The 20,667-nt window shown below is 38.2% G+C and overlaps 2 protein-coding genes across 2 annotated transcripts; one reads left to right on the forward strand and one right to left on the reverse strand.

The window, feature by feature from the left end:
• Positions 1–218: 218 nt before the first annotated feature.
• On the reverse strand, positions 219–6,184 carry LOC103981043 (pentatricopeptide repeat-containing protein At1g80150, mitochondrial). The gene is made up of 2 exons (XM_065103410.1): positions 4,191–6,184; positions 219–947 (listed from the first exon to the last, which is right to left on the reverse strand). Exon 1 carries the CDS (start codon positions 5,729–5,731, stop codon positions 4,382–4,384), a length of 1,350 nt encoding a protein of 449 aa, XP_064959482.1. The 5' UTR covers positions 5,732–6,184; the 3' UTR covers positions 219–947; positions 4,191–4,381.
• Positions 6,185–6,865: 681 nt separating this feature from the next.
• LOC103981044 (AUGMIN subunit 5) lies at positions 6,866–20,110 on the forward strand. The gene is made up of 10 exons (XM_009397626.3): positions 6,866–7,516; positions 7,956–8,495; positions 8,918–9,059; positions 9,597–9,773; positions 11,080–11,289; positions 12,168–12,353; positions 12,725–12,884; positions 16,671–16,866; positions 17,575–17,707; positions 19,666–20,110. The coding sequence occupies exons 1-10, from the start codon at positions 7,059–7,061 to the stop codon at positions 19,795–19,797; spliced, it is 2,334 nt and encodes a 777-aa protein (XP_009395901.2). The 5' UTR covers positions 6,866–7,058; the 3' UTR covers positions 19,798–20,110.
• The last annotated feature ends 557 nt before the right edge of the window (positions 20,111–20,667 follow it).

Here is a 20,667-nt window from a genome sequence, read left to right on the forward strand (position 1 = left end):
GAAAAATTGATGTTGATTCACATTCCTTTCAGATGCAATAAGGTATTATTCTCCAACCAGTTTATTTTAAAGCTCATTCTTCTCTCGACTAAATCCTGATGAGTCCAATCTTTGTTGATTTGGTTGCTCCTTTTAAACCCTATAATCTTGAAGCCAGCGGCAGTTCGCTGTAATTCCAGGTCACTTTATTCTTCCACATGGGGAAGAAGGCCATGATATCAAAAGAATAGTCACCAGAATCAATAAGAAAATTCACAAACCCAAAAAGTCCACCCAAGATTTACATGATAGTTCGATCCCCTTTATCTATATCCATAAAGAAAAGTCCAGATTATTCATGTGAGAAAAATAAACTACAATGAAGAGAAATCTCTTAAAGTATCCTAAATCCAAGTCCAAAACATCTCAAGTAAAACCTAACTGATAAAAATTTAGACTTGGACATGAGGAGCATTGAGATACTACATGTCTATTTAATTGGTTTCTGTCCCTCTGGCTCCTGCTTCCATAGTGGCAAAAACATTCCAATTTGTGACAAGATCATTTTCTGGACCATATTAGAATTGTAACCAAGGGGCAATTTTTGAAGTCATGAAGACGAACATTTCGGCCTCCAGGTTGTTGCTAACCCTCATGGACCATATGAAGCTGGTTGATTCCTAATCCAGAAGACATTTTCGATCGGGCGTGCTGCAGAATACTACCAGTGCAATTAAATGCAGTGGCTCTACCATTCTCAGACTTTCTCTCAGTTCCTTGCAATCATTTGCAAGGAATGCAATTGAAGGAATCATCCTGTAAGGAGAATTTTGAGAAGTCACCTTCTGTAAGATACACCATCTGGTTAATTAACTGAATGACACTCATGAATTTCTTTCAGCAACTGGATGCACAAATCTTGCTATTTAATCTGTTCAACAGCGAACCTCTCTGTTTCATCTCGAGACCTGTGAAATAGAACAGATGGCAGTGAGGGGTGATAAAGAGAAATAAAAGATTTTGTAAGCCACAAAAGCAGCAACAAGAACTAAATCCTGAAAACAGTGTAATAGAAGAGGCCTTTTTCTTATTATACCATAATGTTTCATCCAGAGCATATTAGAATTAGATGATATCACAAAACAGTAAGTCTTGCATAAATCGGTGAGCAACGGAAGCTAAATACCACAGGGGCTATGGAAATTAAAGGACCTTGAACCTGATCCTATTAATTAGGTTTCAAAATAATAACTCGATCCTTCTAGTATTGGTGGAATTACATATCAATATCTATATCTATACCCTAGAAACCGTGGTGGTAGCGACAAAAGAAATTGACGAGCAATTATGCTTGATACAAATGCACAACATATACCTCAACAGAGATGCAAAACTAACATCATCAGTCACATAAAAGAAGCGAACAGATACCATTTTATAAACTAGTACATGAAAGTTATAGTCCAACAAAGACATTCATCTCGCATCTAATGCAACTCGTGTAATTTATGTGTGGTCATCTTTTTCTTGGAAGAATATTCTTATCTTAAAGTTCATGCACTTCAAGTCCAAACATCATTTCCAAAGCCAAGACTTTGCTAAAGAGTCACCTAGTTTTTAAGATTAATAACATAGGATGAAGGTTTACATATTGTAAATTTGTAACATAACACCTTTCAGCATAAGATAACCTAATTTATTAAACAAGAATCTATTGCTTGTAAATGCTCCAAGAACCTCTCATAAATTCAAAAGCACATCTGATCCATATATTTGCATGTAAATTGTCTTAAACTGTTGCCCGTACCTATTATATGTGTGAATTTAAGAATTATTACTTAAAGAGACACTTTACACAGAAAATAACATGAATGTGTCCCTTCATGTAAATGATCAAGATTGTGGTAGGTGAAAGGCTAAATGTATTAGTTAAACAAAGCAATTCTTGAACTGCTCAACATTGGCCCGCATGGCATCAATTCAGTCATACTCATAGCAATAAGACATACTTTCATGAATTGCCTAAATATATAGCACCTTAAATTGCAGAACTAACTTTGAAAAGGACATGGTGTAGCTTCTCAATTTCATATAACAAGATTCAACTACTCAATTTTATAACCAAAGAATCATTGTCATGAAGAATATTATGAAAGTACTGCCTACTTGAAGTACTTACGTAAAAAATCTCACTTTTAAAAAATGCATTTTGTGGATCTTTGAATCATGTGGTATCAAGAAACAGAAATGCTAGATACCATGACTTAGTGCCTGACTTAGGAATGAGCTGTGAATGTGGCATGCAACCATGCACCCAGTGGCGAGAGGCAGCAGGATCAGGGACAATGTGCTTTAGATGCAGCGACATCTACTACTTGTGCCTTCCGCCAGGTAATGAATCCTAGAATGCTACATTCTTAATCCGGAAAATAGTCATGCAATTTTTCAATAATTCTTCCTTGTTTTTAAAAATGATCTATTGGAGGTCTATTTCAATCAATGGATGGTGAGATGACTATGAACCCTTATCTGCATTTCAATAGAACCCAATTGTATGACCGTAAGTAGTGAACCAGCCTCAGTTGGCTACCAACAAAAGTATTTATAGGTTGCAGTTGCACTAGGTCTCTTTGAAGTGATACAACCCCACCCTGCTGGTAAGATATTTCTCCCGATCATTGAACAAGAATTATGGTAAAAGATTCTTGACAACATGCTACACATCAGACCCTGTCAAACAACTCTGTCAAGAAGAGAGACCTATTTGATCCAATTACCTGAAGTAACTAAAAACTTGTTCCTGACCATTCAGGTCACCTGAATAACCATGTTAACTCAAGCTAAGAGTTAAGGATCATGATAATGATTTATATCAGGGTCTGCAGTACCGAACTGTACCGCCCGGTATGGGCGGTACGTACCGGTCCGACAGGTTGCCGGTACGCGGACCGCCTGTTACCGGTCCGAGTGCACTGTTGCACTGTAGCAGTGCTACAGTACTCGGCACACCTGAGTGTACCGCTCGGTACACCTGGGTATACCACTCGGTATACCGTACCGTACCGGTACCGAGCCCAGGTCGAAATACTGGTACGATACGGTATTGCGAACCTTGATTTATATAAGGAACAACAATTTCAACTCACCTTAATGTGCCCATAAAGCAACAAACAGACGACCTTAGCTAAGCAGATTATATCAGCATTATCTACTTAACTCAGGCCAAACTTGCAAGCATTGGAAAATGAAAGAAGCCTACTGGAGAATTTTCACAGTTGCCACCTTGAGAGTGTAAAACGAGTCTAATAATATATTCGACCAACAAAAATAACAAATAAAAAGAAACCAACAAGAAATCATACAGGAAAATGATTCTTCCACCATCATATCACAGAATGAACTTTCCATTTTTAATTAAAAAATTGCTTGTGTGACAAACTAAAAGATTCTTATGTGGGAGACTTTATGGGGCAGCTACAACATTTTAATAAAACTCAAGTAAGATGCATAATACAAGATTTTTTAATTTTAAAATATTGCACATCTGTGACCATTTTTCAGCAGAAGTGATCTCATGTAAGATGCTTTTCTCAATTTTTATCACTTTTTGCCAAAAATTCTTCTTTACTCTTGCTGCATGATATATTGACATGTATGCATAAGTATAAGCTGTCCAGTTTTTATTTTTCTACTTGAGTCTGAAGTTTCCTGTGCTTCTTGAGGAAGTCATGGATCTTGTGACATGGAAACCACACTTGATTCCATTCGTATCATGATCCAAGCTCAACTGACACTATTTTGTGATGAGAATCTTGCATTGACTCACCAAATTAGTAGATCGTGACAAATAACCTATTAACACAAATTTAGAGTAGATGAAATTATTTGCCCTATTCACAGACTCAAACTGATATGTTGAATGTTTAAAGGGACCAGAAAAAAAAGAATACATTAATGAAGTATACTACTCCCTACTTGCTCCTAAGTTGCTGATACAAAGAAAACATTGCAGATCTTCCGAGAATAATCAGAAGTCAAGAACAACAAATTTCAAAATTTATCCATGGGACTAGAATGTAAAAAAAAATCAGTCAGTAATGAAAGTAACAACAAGAAAGATTTACTTCCATTAACCTGTTGTGCCAAGTAACAAATTTTTAAATGAAAAATACAAATAATTCATGAGAAAGTTCATTATAACTAGCAGTAACCTGAAATTCAACCGTCTGGCATTCTCACAATCAGATGATTCTGACACTGAACCCAAAGAGCCCAAGCCTCAGCAGCCAATCCAGGATGATTTCTGCTGTCCAGTTATAAATTAAATAAATAGGTTGAAAAGAAACCATGGTCTTCTAACCAACGTGTGACATCAACATTATTCCAAATCTTCATTGGCTTGTTACCTACTTTGATACAATATGCCTTGAAAATTTTTAATTTCATTAATTGAATATGAAGGTATTCTTGCCTTAACCAACTTCATGATTTCCCTGGCATTTCGGTCTTTTGAGGTACTCATAAGGCCTTTTAGCAGCTTATCAATGGTGCCAACACTTGGAAACCAATTCTTTTCCATGCTATCCTTACACAACCTGAATGCCAAATCAAAGTTCCCTCCTTCACAGAGGTAATGAACCATGGTTTGATAAATTTTACTGTTTGGTTTGCATCCTCTTCCATGCATAGCATAGAAAACCCGCTTGGCCATCTCAAGCTCACCAATCATGCAAAAACCTTTGATGATCAAGTTATATGTCATTTCATCTGGTTGTATACCAGCATTACACATTAAGTGTGTTAAGTCATTGCCTTTCCAAGCCCTCCTTCGGTTGATCAAGAACTGTATTCTAACATTAAAAGTAGCTAAATTCGGTGAACAACCCCGAAGCACCATGAGATTCCATAACCCATCACCAATCTCACGACGTCCATGCTTGTAGAATGCAGACATCAGCGTCGTGTATGTGACAACATCTGGTTTCAGCCCAGCCTTCTCCATCTCCACCATTACCAAGTAAGCAGAATCCAAACGACCCATTTCACACATTGACTTGATGACAATATTATATGAAATCTCATCGAGCACAATCCCATACTTGTTAGCACACTGAATGAAAAACGTATGGACATCGTCAAATCTGCGGGCTTGTGACAGGACCTGAAGTGTGGCATTGAATGATTTGACGGTGCGGGGACATCCAAATAGATGCATTTGATGGAATGTCTGCAAGGCGTGATCAGGCATACCAGCTTTCCCATATAGCATTATGATCCGAACATTGAATCCTTCGCGAAGACCCTGGGGAAGAGTCTTCTGGTGCTCGAGCAAGTGTTCGATGAGGTCATATCGGCGAGCTCCAGCAAGGCGGGATACTGTGTCCTCAAATGCAAAACGATTTTCGACTACAAGACGGTTATGTGCATTTGATTTGAAGAGGTGGAAGAGCTTCTCTGGATCCTTCTCTGCCTTAAGCTTCACGATGGCAGGCTCACTGATGGGTAAGGGATCAGAAACAGTGTTGGTTGACGAGGACTCTATCTCGACTTGAGGCTTCAGCTTGTGATGCTTATTCAAAACGGCAGCTTTGCAAGCAGCGATAGTAGGGAAATTTTCAGGATTGTTAGACTCGTTAGCCAAAACTGAAAGATCGGTTTTCTTTCTTGACCTCGAGAGAGTGGCAGCTATAAAAGTCACACTAAAGGCATCAATCGCAGCACAAATTCGACGAATGGTATGAACAGATAGCATGATCCCTTCCTATCTTCCTATCCCCTTGAAAAGGAATCCTATATTTCGTTGCAGGCAGAAGTCAAAGATGAATCACAAAACTCATCAGACCGTCATGTGTCCATAGAACAAAACAACAAACAGATTGCGGGCAGGCATAGAAAACAACCTTTTCCAGATTTATTGACCTTGCACGCGCAAATCAAGCAAGAAAGACAGAACCTTTGTCTTCCCCTAACGAATCGTACAATCAAATCGCCATCTTCAACCGAGAAACAGGCGATAAACAGGTAAAAATAGAATTTGTGAATCCGAAAAGACTGCAACTTTTGAGAACCAGACGATATCTAATGCAAGGATTAAATTATAAATCTAACGGCAAAGGAAACTTAGGGTTTTGCAAGAGTTAGTTTTTCGGGCACGAGAGCGGCGACAGAGAGACGGAGTGAGACAGAATAGGAGGGAACGATAGGCTGCGAGTCCTCCGCAGAGATGGCCTGCGTGGAGTCTTTAAACACCAGCGCCCACAAGTAACCGGTCCGGCCCGCTCTAGTTCCGGTTTGGTCCGATTGGACTATGAATCGGTCCATATCGAACCGGATTCGGTCGAATTGAGTTGGAACAAGAATCGAATATTTTGTTGGCTCGATCTCATGCTTTTTTTCTTATTTTGAATATTTACCTTAAAGAATTTCTGTAACACCACATTTGAGTTGATACATAAACGTCTAAGTGAGAAAGAGTGTAATAAAATGGATTTATCAATAATTTAATTTAAATATTTTGAACAAATAGTTTCGATAAAATTAATGAATTAATCATCAAGTTGTGATAATTTTACCTATTTAATATTTTATTTATCCCATCAGCCCAAATGATATGTGAGACGAGGGTAGTGACAAATTAATTTTTTTTTGAAAAAAAATATGAGGATTTACTGCGGATGAAAACTATTTTTTTTTCAAAAATTTATCTTAATAATAATATTATTATTACCATTATTGTCCTGTTGTTATCGAGCTCCGTTGTAAAAGGTTACACATCATCATCATCATCATCGACACCAGCTCTGTTCTTTAACTTCCTTTGGTGGTCAATTAACTTTAAGAAGGAACAGTTTAACTAAAACCCCGACCGCGGTACAAAGAACGACACGGTTGAAGAGAACCCCATGTTCCCTCTCTCCGCCTCTCGTTCATGAACCCTAGTCCTGCCCGCGAGATCTCATCGCTCGGGTCCCCGGACCCGAACCTTCTTCCTTGTTCCATTGAGATCTGAATCGAGGGCGGGAGGGTCCTGAATCTTCTCGTCCACGATCGGCGGTGGCCGCCGAGATCCCGTCGTGGCAATGCAGGCCCAGGGGAGTGCTGCCCCCCGGCCGGAGGCGATCCTGGAGTGGCTCCAGAAGGAGATGGGCTACCCTTCGCCGCCGCCGTCCCCCGACCAGCTTCGCAAGATCTGCCGCGGGAACATGTTGCCCGTGTGGAGCTTCCTCCTGCAGAGGGTGCGGTCGGAGCGGACGGTGGCGACGGTCCGGAGGAATATGATGGTCCACGGAGTGGCGGCGGGGGAAGCGGGGAGGGGTAGGCGGAGGGAGGAGGAGAAGGGGCGGGCGGCGTTTAAGGATGGTTCCTCCGCGGAGGCTAGGGAGGTCGCTGTTCGGGAGAGGGAATTAGCCGAGGAGGAGGCTGATAGATTGAGGAACGTGGTGAGGCGGCAGCGGAAGGAGTTGAAGGCTCGGATGGTCGAGGTCGCTCGGGAGGAATCGGAGCGGAAGAGAATGCTCGATGAGAGGTCGAATGCAAGGTGAAAGTCGTCTTTGGTTCAGTGTTTCTTGTCCTTCCTTCTTACATTCTTATCTTACTAGCAAACAACTTTAATTGGAATCGAGAAATTAACAAATCAGATGTACTACTGGAATTTTGCATCTTGGCTTTCTGTTTCTAAACAAGAAGATTTCCAACGAGTCAGAGACTTGGAAAGACTGGAAAGAATTAATGGCAATTCTTTCTTATTTAATTTTTTCCATAAGATAACTGTGGAAATTGAAGCAAAGAAGGGGTCAGATTGCTGAAACCCCTCTTTTGGTTATCGTTCTTCTTCTTTTTTTTAAATTCATCTATATATTCAAACACATACTTCTCTTAGTTGTTTGTGTATACTCACAGAATAGTAGCTTTAAAGATTTATAATTTGACCAAATTCTTTATTTATCTTGTCAATTTTCCATGTTCCAATATGTTAGGCACAAGCAGGTGATTTTGGAGGCATATGATCAACAATGTGATGAGGCAGCAAAGATATTTGCCGAGTACCAAAGACGAATTCATCAGTATGTTGATCAAGCAAGGGACATCCGCAGGTTGATAACTGGTAGTGCTAATGATGTAGTTGATGATCTCCATGCTCCTGGTGAGAAAGCTGTTTATTCAGCTATAAAGGGCCTCAGATCATCAGATGATAGTGTTCTCATTGAAATGTCAAGAGAGAAAAATACTCGGAAGGCTTGTGAAACTCTTGCTGCTCATATGACTGAAAAGATCCAAACTACTTTTCCAGCATATGAAGGAAGTGGTATCAGCATGAATTCCCAGATAGATGCTGCCAAATTAAGCCTTGATTTAGACGGCGAGATACCAGAAGATATTAAAGTAATCATAAGGGATGCACTTAAAAATCCTCCCCTTCTGCTTCAGTCAATTACTACATATGCTTTGCGGAGCAGTGCACTCATTCATAGAGAAACCGAGAAGATTGAAATTAGAGCTGTTGCAGAATCCTTGAGGTGCTTTAGTGAACTTTCAGTTTGTTTAGTTGCATTGAGTTCTTTTTTTCTTTTAAATTTTTCATTGGATCACTATGTTGACTTAGTTTAGCTATCAAATTATTGGCACCACAATCATGAAAGAGTTTAATTTTTCATCATTTCATGATACCTGTCTGTGATGGTAGATGTGATACTTTCTGGCCGCTGTATACTGCTTCAGTGTATGCCATGTATATGCTTTTGATTGATTATGTCATTATGTTTAATGATTCATGCTTTCGACAAATATAGACTTTTATTGGCTCCATGCCTGATATCTTTTGGTGTCATATCATATTGATAAATTTTGGAAGCCTTGTACTTCAATCACTTTCACTTCCATTGTTATGCTTTCGTCTATACATTGCCAGCTTAACTAAGTCACCTGATTTTTTATTTAGATACAAGTATGAGAATGACAAAGTATCAGATGCTGCTTCTCCTGATTCAGGCTCACCCTTTCCATATCAAGCATATGGTAATGGTAAGACCGGAACAGAATTATCCAGCAATGGAAATTATGATCAACTTCTTGAAAGACAGGTACTCCTCATGATCCAAATATATACTGTTGATGTCTTTTGTTCCCATAATGTACTGATATCTACTTGGCAACCAAAAGTTATTCAGTTTAAAGTAAGCAAAAACAATTTATATTATGGTATGTATTCATCCATATGCAGCACATTAGTGATGTTATTATGCTCATGACCTTCTAAAGTGCTGATTTGGGTGGGCAGAAAATTGTAGTATATATCTTGAGATACACTGTGCCTTAAACGGAGGGGAGCTTGTTGATAAATAATTATGATACACAAATCTGCACTAGCTTCAGATGAATACACATAACTAAAATCTTGATAGGACTTGGTGATGGTGAGGTAGAAATACTAGCAATGCCATTCCTTCGGAGAAATTGCATTAGTTCTATGATTTTGTAAAAGATGTATTTTTATATTAATCACAAGTTTAATGAAGAGTGAGACCAGATCCTTCCCCTACATGATAGACTGTTATGAAAATTTCAGTGGTAGTCCTTTTCATTTCTCGAAATTACCTGACAGCTCTCTTGCCTTGCAGAAAGCACATGTACAACAATTTGTGGCCACTGAAGATGCATCAAACAAGGCTGCAGAAGCTAAAGCCTTATCTCATAAGCTTCTAATACGATTACCTGGGAGCAGTGATGTGAGTGCATTACAGATGCTTCCTACTGGAGATACCTCACAGAATGTAGCAAGCACACGGCATTTTGAGGTTCTTGAATTGTTTATGAATTATAATTATGATATCATATTGAACATTGTTACTATTCTTGCTTTTCCATTTATCTGTTTGTTAAGTTTTTAGCAGACAGAATTGGATGGCCTTGTGACTGGTGGAGTTACTGTATTGTTTTACCATATGCGAAGGTTTTATTTGTTATATATATCAGTTATGGTATATAATTGTTTTATATTTTAAAGCATTGTGACCACCATGTTTTATATGTTTGTCTTGCTGATGTCACATGTATGATATATTCTATATATGCAAAGTGCGTTATGCCTTTAGAGAATGCTTATTTTTGAAAACTAGAAATGTAAGGTTCTAGGAAGCATCTCATGTATATTACTTCTATTACTTCTGTATGCCAGCAGCCAGTACGCATCTGGTTCAGGTTCATACCGGAGTGCTGACACCAATGGTGGGAGAGGAGGAGGAAATGATGGTGGGTAGGTGGGTGTTGGGCAGCTACCGAACATCAGAGAGAGGTTTTTTAACCCTAAAGCAAGAAAAAAAGAAGAATAAAGGTTTAACCGGACTGTACTGCCTATAAAAGGCTATGCTTGTGTGCCATCATAGTGGTAACACCACCTGGTATGGATCGGTTCAGGTGGTATTTAGAACCATGGTTTTAGGACTATAAGAAGAGTGTCTATCGAGTTTCTTATAGCTATAGGTTTAGCTCAAAGGTCTGCTGGGTCCTTGATTAATTTAGTTATAAATGAACTTTCTAGTAATCTATGAAAAATTATTTTGATTCACAAGATTTTGGTTAGAATTAATTTGAAGCTAAGGGTTTGATTGAGCAATGGAGACAAATGCTAGAAACTAAGGTTTATCTACTAAGTAGTATAAAGCCAAATGCAAAGTATAATTTAAGCAGTGCCGAGAAAAATTGAGAATGTAGTTTAGATTTTTAGGCAAAAAGTTCCTAGAAGCAAACTTTTTAAAGTACTGTAGATATTAACAAAGACAATATTTATTAAGTTAATGTGTAATGGTCAAGGTGGAGAGAAACATCAGGAGTTCTTTATGATCATAGCATGCCCCTTAGATTAACAGGGAAATTGTATGAGACAGCTGTAAATGTAGTACTTTTCTACTGGTGGATCATTATGTGCCCCAGATTGCTCAATATTCTTTTAACATCCAGCATCAATTTTGAGCTATCTTGGTTTATCTTCTCTTCTGCTCCACATTAATTTTTACAAATGTCATTCACATATAGATACTGGATTATGCTTTTCAATTAATTTTGTTATTATCTCATCATTGTGTTTTTTTGGTTACTACGCAGTTAGAAGTCTTATCCAGAGAAAGAGAAGTTGCTGGACTTCGAGCAAGCTTGAGTACGTTGACGTCTGAGGTGCAACGTTTAAACAAGTTGTGTGCAGAGTGGAAAGAAGCAGAAGTTTCTTTGAAGAAGAAATGGAAAAAAATAGAAGGGTTTGACACCCGTAGATCAGAACTAGAGACAATTTATACTGCTCTTCTCAGGGCTAACTTGGTTAGAAAAGCATTTTAATCATCATCTTCTTGCATCTTTTACAGCAATTATTTTGTGGGATCATTGTAAACTATTTCAAGTTTTAATTGGTAATATGAAGACATATTCCATATGCAAATTAGGTTGAGAAATGTACAGTGAAAGATGCATATTGTTTGTCATTAAAAGGTATAACTTAATATTCAAACAAACAACAGTGGTATATTAATATTTTATGTTGCTGACATGCCATTGCTTTGAAGTTCCAACTGTTAATTAGTTGGAAATGATTATCTGGTGAATCTCAATTTAAGCGGTCAACAGTCTTATTTCCAGTTCTTTCAATACATCAAATTTGCTTAATCTATTTTACACTCCTGAATATATTAGTCATCCATAAACAGAATTTCTTGTGCAAGCTATTTGGTTGTATTTGTGAATTTTAGTTATGACTAATTCTTACACTGAACATGCAGGCATTCTATGGATGCTTGAGAATCTTGATATATTACTTGTATGCACATTTTCTTCCGAAGACATTTTTTTGCTTGGTACCGAGTCTCAGTAATAAACTATGTACCTGACCAAAAACTCATTTTTAATTTTGTTCTTTCGAACATTTAGTGAAGTAAACTGAATTATTGTATGTTTACATCATTCAGAAAAAAGTACAATGACATCATTAAATTGCTGCACCTTTTTAATACCATGCTACAATTGTACTCCAGATGATTTCTGATATTTTCTGATAATAAACACCAGATGGTTATTTGTTGATGTATGACAGCTGATTACATTTTTTGTTAAACCCTCATGGAAGTTGTGGTTCTTTGGTCTTAAATAAGTGCATATATACCAGTATAAAGAATTAATTTGTTTTTATCTCTGCTATGCATTAGGAAGCATCAGCATTCTGGGAACAACAACCATTGGCTGCTCGAGAACATGCAGCAAGGACAATTATTCCAGCATGCACTACTGTAGTGAACATTTCAAACAGTGCGAAGGATCTCATAGAGAGAGAGTTGTCTTGCTTCTATCAAAGTTTGGACAATACCATCTACATGCTTCCTGCAACCCCACAGGTTGGTGATCTTGAAGATTTTCATTGCTGTGATAATGAGTTCAGGTTGATATATGTTTTCTTATTGTGAAGTCTTCTGTGTTGTTAATGGTGCATTAATTATTGTTAAGTGATGAATGTTTCATCTAGATTTTACTTTACATAGAATCAGATAATAGAAATATGTGGTTTTTGAAAATGTGATATGCTTTTTTCTATCCCTAGAATTAGATGATAAAGCTAATTCTATTAATTTTTTTTAACCATTATGGTCATTGTGATATTTATGTATTTTGGCATAAATCCGTTGCCAAAAAAAAAAGAGATCTACTGTTTGTGTGTTTAGTCTTTTGTTCCTCATTTTTGTTGAAGTTTTCTCTTCTCTTTGATCAGGCTCTTGTGGAGTGCTTCAGTGCCCCTGGTGCAATAGGTCCAGAAGCACTTGCAGTTGCAGAAAAAAATGCTGCTATGTTAACAGCACGAGCTGGTGCTAGAGATCCATCTGCAATTCCATCCATATGTCGTGTCTCTGCTGCTCTCCAGTATCGTTCTGGTAAGCTTTAATAAAGACATCTTCCCTGACAGCTTTATGCAAATACTGCACACTGACATAAATTGTGGATTTCTATGAATTATATTATGCATAGTTTAAATTTCTTCTTCCAAAGGAATATAACATTTCCATAGGGCTGCAATTTATCCACATTATATTGTATGGCCTTTCTAATGCCATCTTATTCTTTTATCATCAGTAAAGTTTTCCAATTTTGTCCTCCCAGTTTATCATCCTGTTCTCAACATTTTGGAAACAAGCTCGGTTTTACAAAATGGAATATTGATTTGTATGCTATAATGTTGTAATAATTGCAGAATGGTTCATTTTTCACTTTTAGTTATGCAGTTGGACAATAAACCAAGGATTGAAATTTTGTACTGTACTGAGCAACGGTACGTTAGTGCATACTGAGCGGTACTAAATATATACAAATATAAAAATATATAAAAATTAATATATAAAAAAGATATAAAATATATATCTTTTTTATATAAAAAAGATATAAAAATAAAAAAATCAATATATAAAGATATAAAGAAGATGGCGTACTAAGCGGTCGTCTCGTCGCCTCGTTCTTGTTCTCATTGTCTCCTCGTCTGCGGCCTTCGACATCAAGGAGCTGGGGAGAAGAAAGACAACATCGACATCGGAAGGTTCTTCGTGCGGCGACAGTGGACGAAGGAGACCGTTTGGAGATTAAGAAGGCTGGGGTCTTTGCTGCCTTCCTCGCAATCGCCTCTTTCGTTGCTCTCACTATCGCCTCCCTTGATCCTTGCGCCTCCAGCTCCCCCTCCAAAGAGGTACGACTCTTCTCATCGTTACCTACTAGATCGAGATCATCGAGGGAGGGCGGCACCGGATCAGGATCAAGAAAGGGCGTGGAAGACAAGTTTGCGCCGACGGGCTCAGGTTCATCGAGATGCCGGGGACGGTGCATTGGTGCCTCCGCGACACTCTTTCTCAACGCTTCTCCCTCTTTCTTGATGCTTCTCCTTCTTCTTTGATGCTTCTCCCTCTTCTTCAAATGCCCTCTTCTTCCTTGCCTCGCCTTGTCACAGCTAAGCCATTACCGCCTGATAGCGGGTGGTCCGCGTGCTGGTCAGCTGGCAGACCGGTACATACCACCCATAGTAGGTGGTACGGAACGGTATTAAAAACCCTGCAATAAACAAACACAGTTTTTTTGTCAGTTAAGTTTTCCAATTTTGTCCTCCCAGTTTATTGCCTGTTCTCAACAATTTTGGAAAGAAGCATGGTTTTACAAATTGGACTGTTGATTTGTATGCTATAATGTTGTAAATTTTAATAATTTGCAGAGTGGTTCATTTTTCACTTTTAGTGGACTCGAGCCGGCTTATGTTAGACACTTCTCCAACAATGCAATTGTCATTAAAAATAATCATTTACTTTAGTGCATTTAAATTTACAACAGTTGTTTCCCAAGGTTTATATAGTTGTGGAGTTGTGGTTACTTAGACCATGCTCTATCTTGGACTATCATAGAACAATTAGTTGTAAGGCCAGCTCTACTTTTTAAATAGAATGTTAGGTAGATTGGAAATTACATATATGCAGTAAAGAAAAGTTCTGCTGCGATGCTGAGTCTGAGATGAATGTGTGGGGTTATTAGAAAAGATTAAGAAGTATTCACATTTATGAACTGTGGGTTAGTCTCAATCGGGGATAAAATACACAAATCATTTAAGTATCATGTAATCAAATGAGAGTTATAGATTGTTGGATGCAGTGACAGATGATGTATTAGGACTAGTGATGTGAGAAAAGCGAGAAGAATTTGTTTGAAAAAATAAGATAGTTGATGGCTCTGATTTTGGCTGATGATACTATCCTCAATGAAACTCAGTGGCAGAAAAGACTCATGTAGCTGGCCTCAATAGATTGGACCTTACAGCTTCTTGCTTTTTCTACATCTTGGACTATCACACAGCCTAAGGTGAAGTATTCATTAAAATTAGAACCACTAAAATGCATGTCAATTTAGAGATGACAGTGTTACAAATTTGCTTGATGTTTCATAAGAATGTGATGTTGAAGTTTATATCTTTTTTTACACCTTGTCACATCATGGTCTATTGCTTGTCCTATGGTAAGGTTTTTAATGGGTCGAACCAAGCATGATTGCCACTAAGCCTGGGTTGACCTCACTAGCTTTAAGGCTCATCTTAGCTTGATCTTAAAATCTCCAGGTATCTAGCTTGGCAGCTTGACCCAAATAGAAGAAGTCCCTGGCCCAGTCTGACTTCTGTACATCATTGTGGTTGTTTTCAAGTACCTCAACTGTTAATAGGAGTACAGATAAAAGACAGTAAATAGACAGACCCTCAAGGCTACCATCGTGTGGGGGACAGCAACGCTGACGATGCTGGCAAGTTGGTTTAAAGGAAACTTGCTGACTTTGAAAGGACTCTGGCTATTTTGAGATCAGTCAAATAGAAGCCAAGAAGGGCTGAGGCTGAAAGGCTGGTCATTTAAGTTCATTTTAGTCTGCCAGTGCAAGGCTTGGAGGCTAATGATACTAAGCCTTGTCCTGGCTCAGATATCAGAATGTGACCTTACTGTCATGCAGTTTTTGTTTAAAACACATTTACTTATCTAGTGCATGTCAATTTGTAGACAGAAGTTGCATTGTTAGTGTTTCATTCATTTTTTAGGCATGGTTATTTACACCATTTTACATCTTGGTCTACATAGTAACCACTGGCTTCATGCTGTCTCATACATGAGAATAAGCTTTAAGCTCCTTGTCTAGATCTTCTGTTTTTTCCTATGTCTCACTGTTAGCTTGGGAAATTACAGGACAGTTATAGTTATTTATCAATTTTTTTCTCAATTAATGCTCACACTTTTGGAGAGAAACCACAACACACTTGTAGTAATGTATCAATATATTACTCAATCAATCAATGTATGTTTCACGTTTAGAGCATTCCTATTATGACTTGCAGGTTTCTTTGTGTAACAAAGATAATTATTTTTTGTTGTTACAACCTTTGTGTTTCTTGGTCCTGTCATTCTGAGTTTGTAATATGCAATTAGAACCATGGGCTGCCGTTTTGCCTGGTTTGGTATGAAACAGGCGTTACATACCAGTCTGGTGTTGAACTGATACACGGACTGCCCCCGTTTCGGGTGGTAGCTCCGACCCATGAAAAGAAAGATTTTTTTAATTAATACTCTTTAGCTGCCACCGGTCACCTAAACGTGAGCCCTCGACACGCTTGCCTCTTGCTACTGTCCGTTGCTGTCCACCACCTGTCCGGTATGGTTCCTCCTCCTCCTCTTCTCCTCCATCTCTTCCTCCACCACCTCCTCTTCTTCCTCCTTTTTCTCCACTCCTTTCCTTCTTCATCTTCCTCCTCTTCCTCCACTGCGTCCTCTTCTCCCTTTCTCTATCTCCTTTTTCTTCCTCCTTCTGCCCCTTCCTCCTCTCGTCTTACTTCTTCTTTCCTCTTCCTCCTCCTTCCTCCACAGGCCCATCCTCTTCTCCTCATCCTTCCTCTTCGAGTCATCAGAATGTACCATGTGTCAATTCACCGGTACCGAATGATACGTACCAGTTCAACCTGGGAACAATATGGGTCTGGTACTCTTGATTAGAACTATATGTTTCTCTTGTTGTTCAACCTATGTACTTCTTTATTGGAGTATATTTGTATGCTATAGCTTTTTTATAACTTCAATTTTATTTGCCCTTATCATATTCATCTTGTTTTTGACTTGAAATTACAATTTATTGGTTTGATGACTTCTATTTGTAAATAGGTGTGGAAAATTTAGATGCTGGCTTAGCATCTGTTTTGGAGTCATTGGAGTTCTGTCTAAAGCTCCGGGGTTCTGAAGCTAGCATATTGGAGGATTTGTCCAAGGCAATTAATTTGGTTCATACTAGGCGGAACCTCGTTGAGAATGATCGCATTTTACTAAATCATGCGCATCGTGTGCAACGAGATTATGAAAGGTAAAGTTCTGCTGATTTATTATTTTAATCCTTAAAGGTCGTAAACATTAGTGGAACGATGGAATATGCTAGATGATGTCAAATTATAACTCTCTTTTTGTTCCACAGATTTGGGTTATCACCTTAATTCAGGTATTTACAAGAAATTTGGTTTGTTTGTGGTGGATCAGACATTTATTCTGCACTCTTAGATCTTATCTTCTGCCTACTTTTTGACTTTTTTTGGTGGATCAGTGATGATCATAACTAACCAACAAGACATATCATTAAATATTGGAAAGCAAGTAGTTTGTTTGTCGAGTCAACTCTGCGACAATCTATCCAATGAATGACTAATTGAAAATCACTTTACATGTCAGGATATAGATTAGAAGGATGGAACATGCATGAATACCTGAGACTTTGGAAGATCTGCCATACAAAGGAATGTTTCCAAGTGTATCAATTAACTTTGAAAAAAGAAAGTTTATCAATTAACATCAGCCTTACTAGAACAATGTTCTTCTGTTATATTTTTGCTAGATAGAAGCTTCCATGATATAAGCTCTCTGCTAGTCAAAGCATGAATTATAGTGTTCTTTGTTTTTGTTTCAATTTTTGAAGTTACAAGAGTACTTCTTTAGGGCTTTATGCTATTTAGAGTAAGTTTTATGCGGATTGAGCATGTGGATAATGCAGAACTGCTATTTCTTGGTCGAGAACTTGCAGGATGGCTAATTATTGCTTAAAGTTGGCTGGTGAACACGAAAAAATTGTTGCAGAGAGATGGTTGTCGGAACTCAGAAAAGCTGTCTTGGATGGACAAAGATGCTTGGATAGTTGCCAACATGTCAGAGGCTTGGTAAGAAACTACTTCCTATCAATGTTTAGTTATTAGCTGGATCATAATTAGAATTGGAATTATTTGGCTTTGTTTTCAATATGTTAATGGACTTGACATCTATCAAGCACTGACATGCCGATCTTGCGAGCACATTGTGTTGGACATGTGTCGGACAAGGATACGTTGTTGACACGGCCGGACGCGTGTCCAATTGTCTTATTTATTTATTTTTATCTATTTTGTTGGGCTCGGCATCGCATGCGTGAAATCTCTTTGTTGATGGATTCTTTGAGGAGTTCTTGCTTGTTACGTTATGAATAGGATTGTCGGTCGGCGTTAAATCTCGACCACCTGCCTCCACCACCTGTGTCCCGAAGCCTTCTTCCTCACTGGCGTGGACTGTGGAAGAGGCTCTGCTCTCGCCTCAACCTACCTGCATCCATCAGACCACCACGACATGGCCCTCGCAACCTCATCGGGGCCCAACGAAGCCTTCTTCCTCACCTTCTACCGCTACGTCGCAACGGACCATGCTGACCCATCCTTTACAGTTCACCTGCTTCTACTGTACCAAACCCAGTGCGATCCTCTCTTTCTGCTTCTGAGGACCCAGATTTCCCATTTCTGGTTTGATCTTTGGGTTTGGTTCCAGATTTCCCGCCCTTCTTCTTTCCGGATCTTGATTTATCGCAGGGTTTCTTTTGTAAGCCCTCTTGGTCACCTTGGAATTTGAATCTAGAAAGTAACACTATCTGGTTTGAGATCGGGTGTCACTTGTTTTTGCTTTCCCTGCATGAATTTGGGTGCACAGAAGAACAAAGATGGTCTCAAATTCTTTCATAAGAAAAGTCTTCCGGTTCAACTGTGAATAATCATCGGTATGGTTCACATGGAATAGTGCTAAATTTGAGAAGCAAGATGCTTAGAATCTGTTCCTCTCATAAATAAGAAGTTAGAGGGCACTGATTCTTTGGTTTCTGCAGATTCTTTGATTGTGGTTTAACTATTGTCTGAGCTCTTTGCTTTCTGCAAATTCTTAACTAAAACAAGATTCTGGTTTATTTTTCACACAGACGAATGCCTAAAGGTTTTCTGGATTCTGTTCCACACTAGTGTCTTGGTATATTGATATCAATGGTATCTGACTTCTTATTAACATACTAATCCACCTAAAGAACTGTTAGTTCTACTTAGACTTCCACTACAGTTTAACACATTGTTCAGATTTTATGAGCATATATTTCGTAATTGTATTTTGTTGTTATCAAGAAACCACATACCATATGCTTTACTTGATGTTATATGTTTTCATATGGTAGGGATCATTTCCTTGTCCAATTTTTCCTGAGCTCATATTATATGGTTTGATTTCTGATTTTTTTATTGTGTTCTTTTATTATTTTCTTTTTCTGTTCCAGAGATGTTAGGCTCGGATGGAATTCTTGAACTTTATAATGAGGAATGTTATTAGTGTTAGTACTAAAAAACTTATATAAACTAATATATATATATATATATATATATACACACACACATATATAATACACATATTCTCACCGTGTCCATGCCCTAAATTTTTTTTTTAAATGATGTATCGCCATGTCCGTGCTTCTTAGCTTGACATTTGCAGACACATGATATCTGCATTTTTGGTTGTTCCTTGATGTTTTCACGATCTCAACTGTCGTATTCATCTACTTGCTGTGTGCTATTGTGTCTGTAGAAAGTAGTAAATCTTTGTTAGTGATCGTACTTTGAAATTTGTTATTTTACTCCTGTGTTGGTAGCATATATTTTTAAGATATTTAATCCCATATGGTGATATCACATTACACTGGAAAAATTTTCATGTTGCACATTTAGATTGCTTTCAACATTTCAACTATGCACTGCTTGAACTATGTGAGTTCAGTGTATTGATCTTGATCTATGCATGGATTCATTGCACAAGTGTTCATAAAGGACTCTTTTTGCAGGTCGACGAATGGTGGGAACAACCAGCAGCAACAGCTGTTGACTGGGTTACCATTGACGGGCAGAACATCGGTGCTTGGCTCAACTTGGTAAAGCAGCTTCAGATGGCGTTATATGACCATAAGCTCTTGTGAAATTAGAACCTGGATTGGATCAGACTAAGTTGTCATGAACACGCAACCTGTTCTTGTGTTTGGATCGACCTCCAGGCATTCCTGGCATAAGTTCATATGACTCTGTGCTTGTTTTCTACATTGGGATGCCTCAGGCCCTTGGTGATATGTTTGAAGGACACTTCTGATTGATGATGTATTGGTCTAAATGTACGATGTGCTATAATTTTTATTTCCAATTAGAACACGAGTGAGTGATTTGCAATGTGTTGCTGCCCTTTGTAATATTTTCTTGTATACTTGTAAGTAGAAGTGACTTTCCATCACACTAACACTTTGTGCTGTTGCTTTCCTCCCAAGATGTGTGTTGCAGCCGTTGCCAGGGGAGAACCTCAACAGGAAGTCTGGTCTTGAGAATTCCACCTAAATAGAGTTTCAATTTTCAGAAGGTAAAAAAGAGAAGTTGCTCAAGTTCATTTTTGATACATTTGCTAAATGATTTGGTTTCCTTTTTTTTTTCTTTTTTTTTATCAGCCAAGCAAATAGTTGATTGATAGAGATTCCATGAAAAATGTCATGTAAAGTGCTTAAAAAAAATTTCAAATTCAGTATAAGATCACTAAACTTGCACAAAATGCACTATCAACTGTAAACTTCTAGCATGGGTTGGAGTAATTTGTTCTCATATGATGAGTTCAAGCAGCTCAGAATTGAGTTGCCTCGTTCTTCAACTTCAGCCCACTTGTATGCGACTTGTATCTTACAATTTGTATTTCATTGAACTTGAGTTGGCATATCCTAACAAATTTTCTGGTGTGGTATGCTATGTGATTGGGAAAAACACTTAATTCTTTTGGTAGAAATGCATAATTGTTGCATTTGTCTACAGCA

Source organism: Musa acuminata, chromosome BXJ2-4 (genome assembly GCF_036884655.1).
Source record: "Musa acuminata AAA Group cultivar baxijiao chromosome BXJ2-4, Cavendish_Baxijiao_AAA, whole genome shotgun sequence".
NCBI classification, from domain to species: domain Eukaryota; kingdom Viridiplantae; phylum Streptophyta; class Magnoliopsida; order Zingiberales; family Musaceae; genus Musa; species Musa acuminata.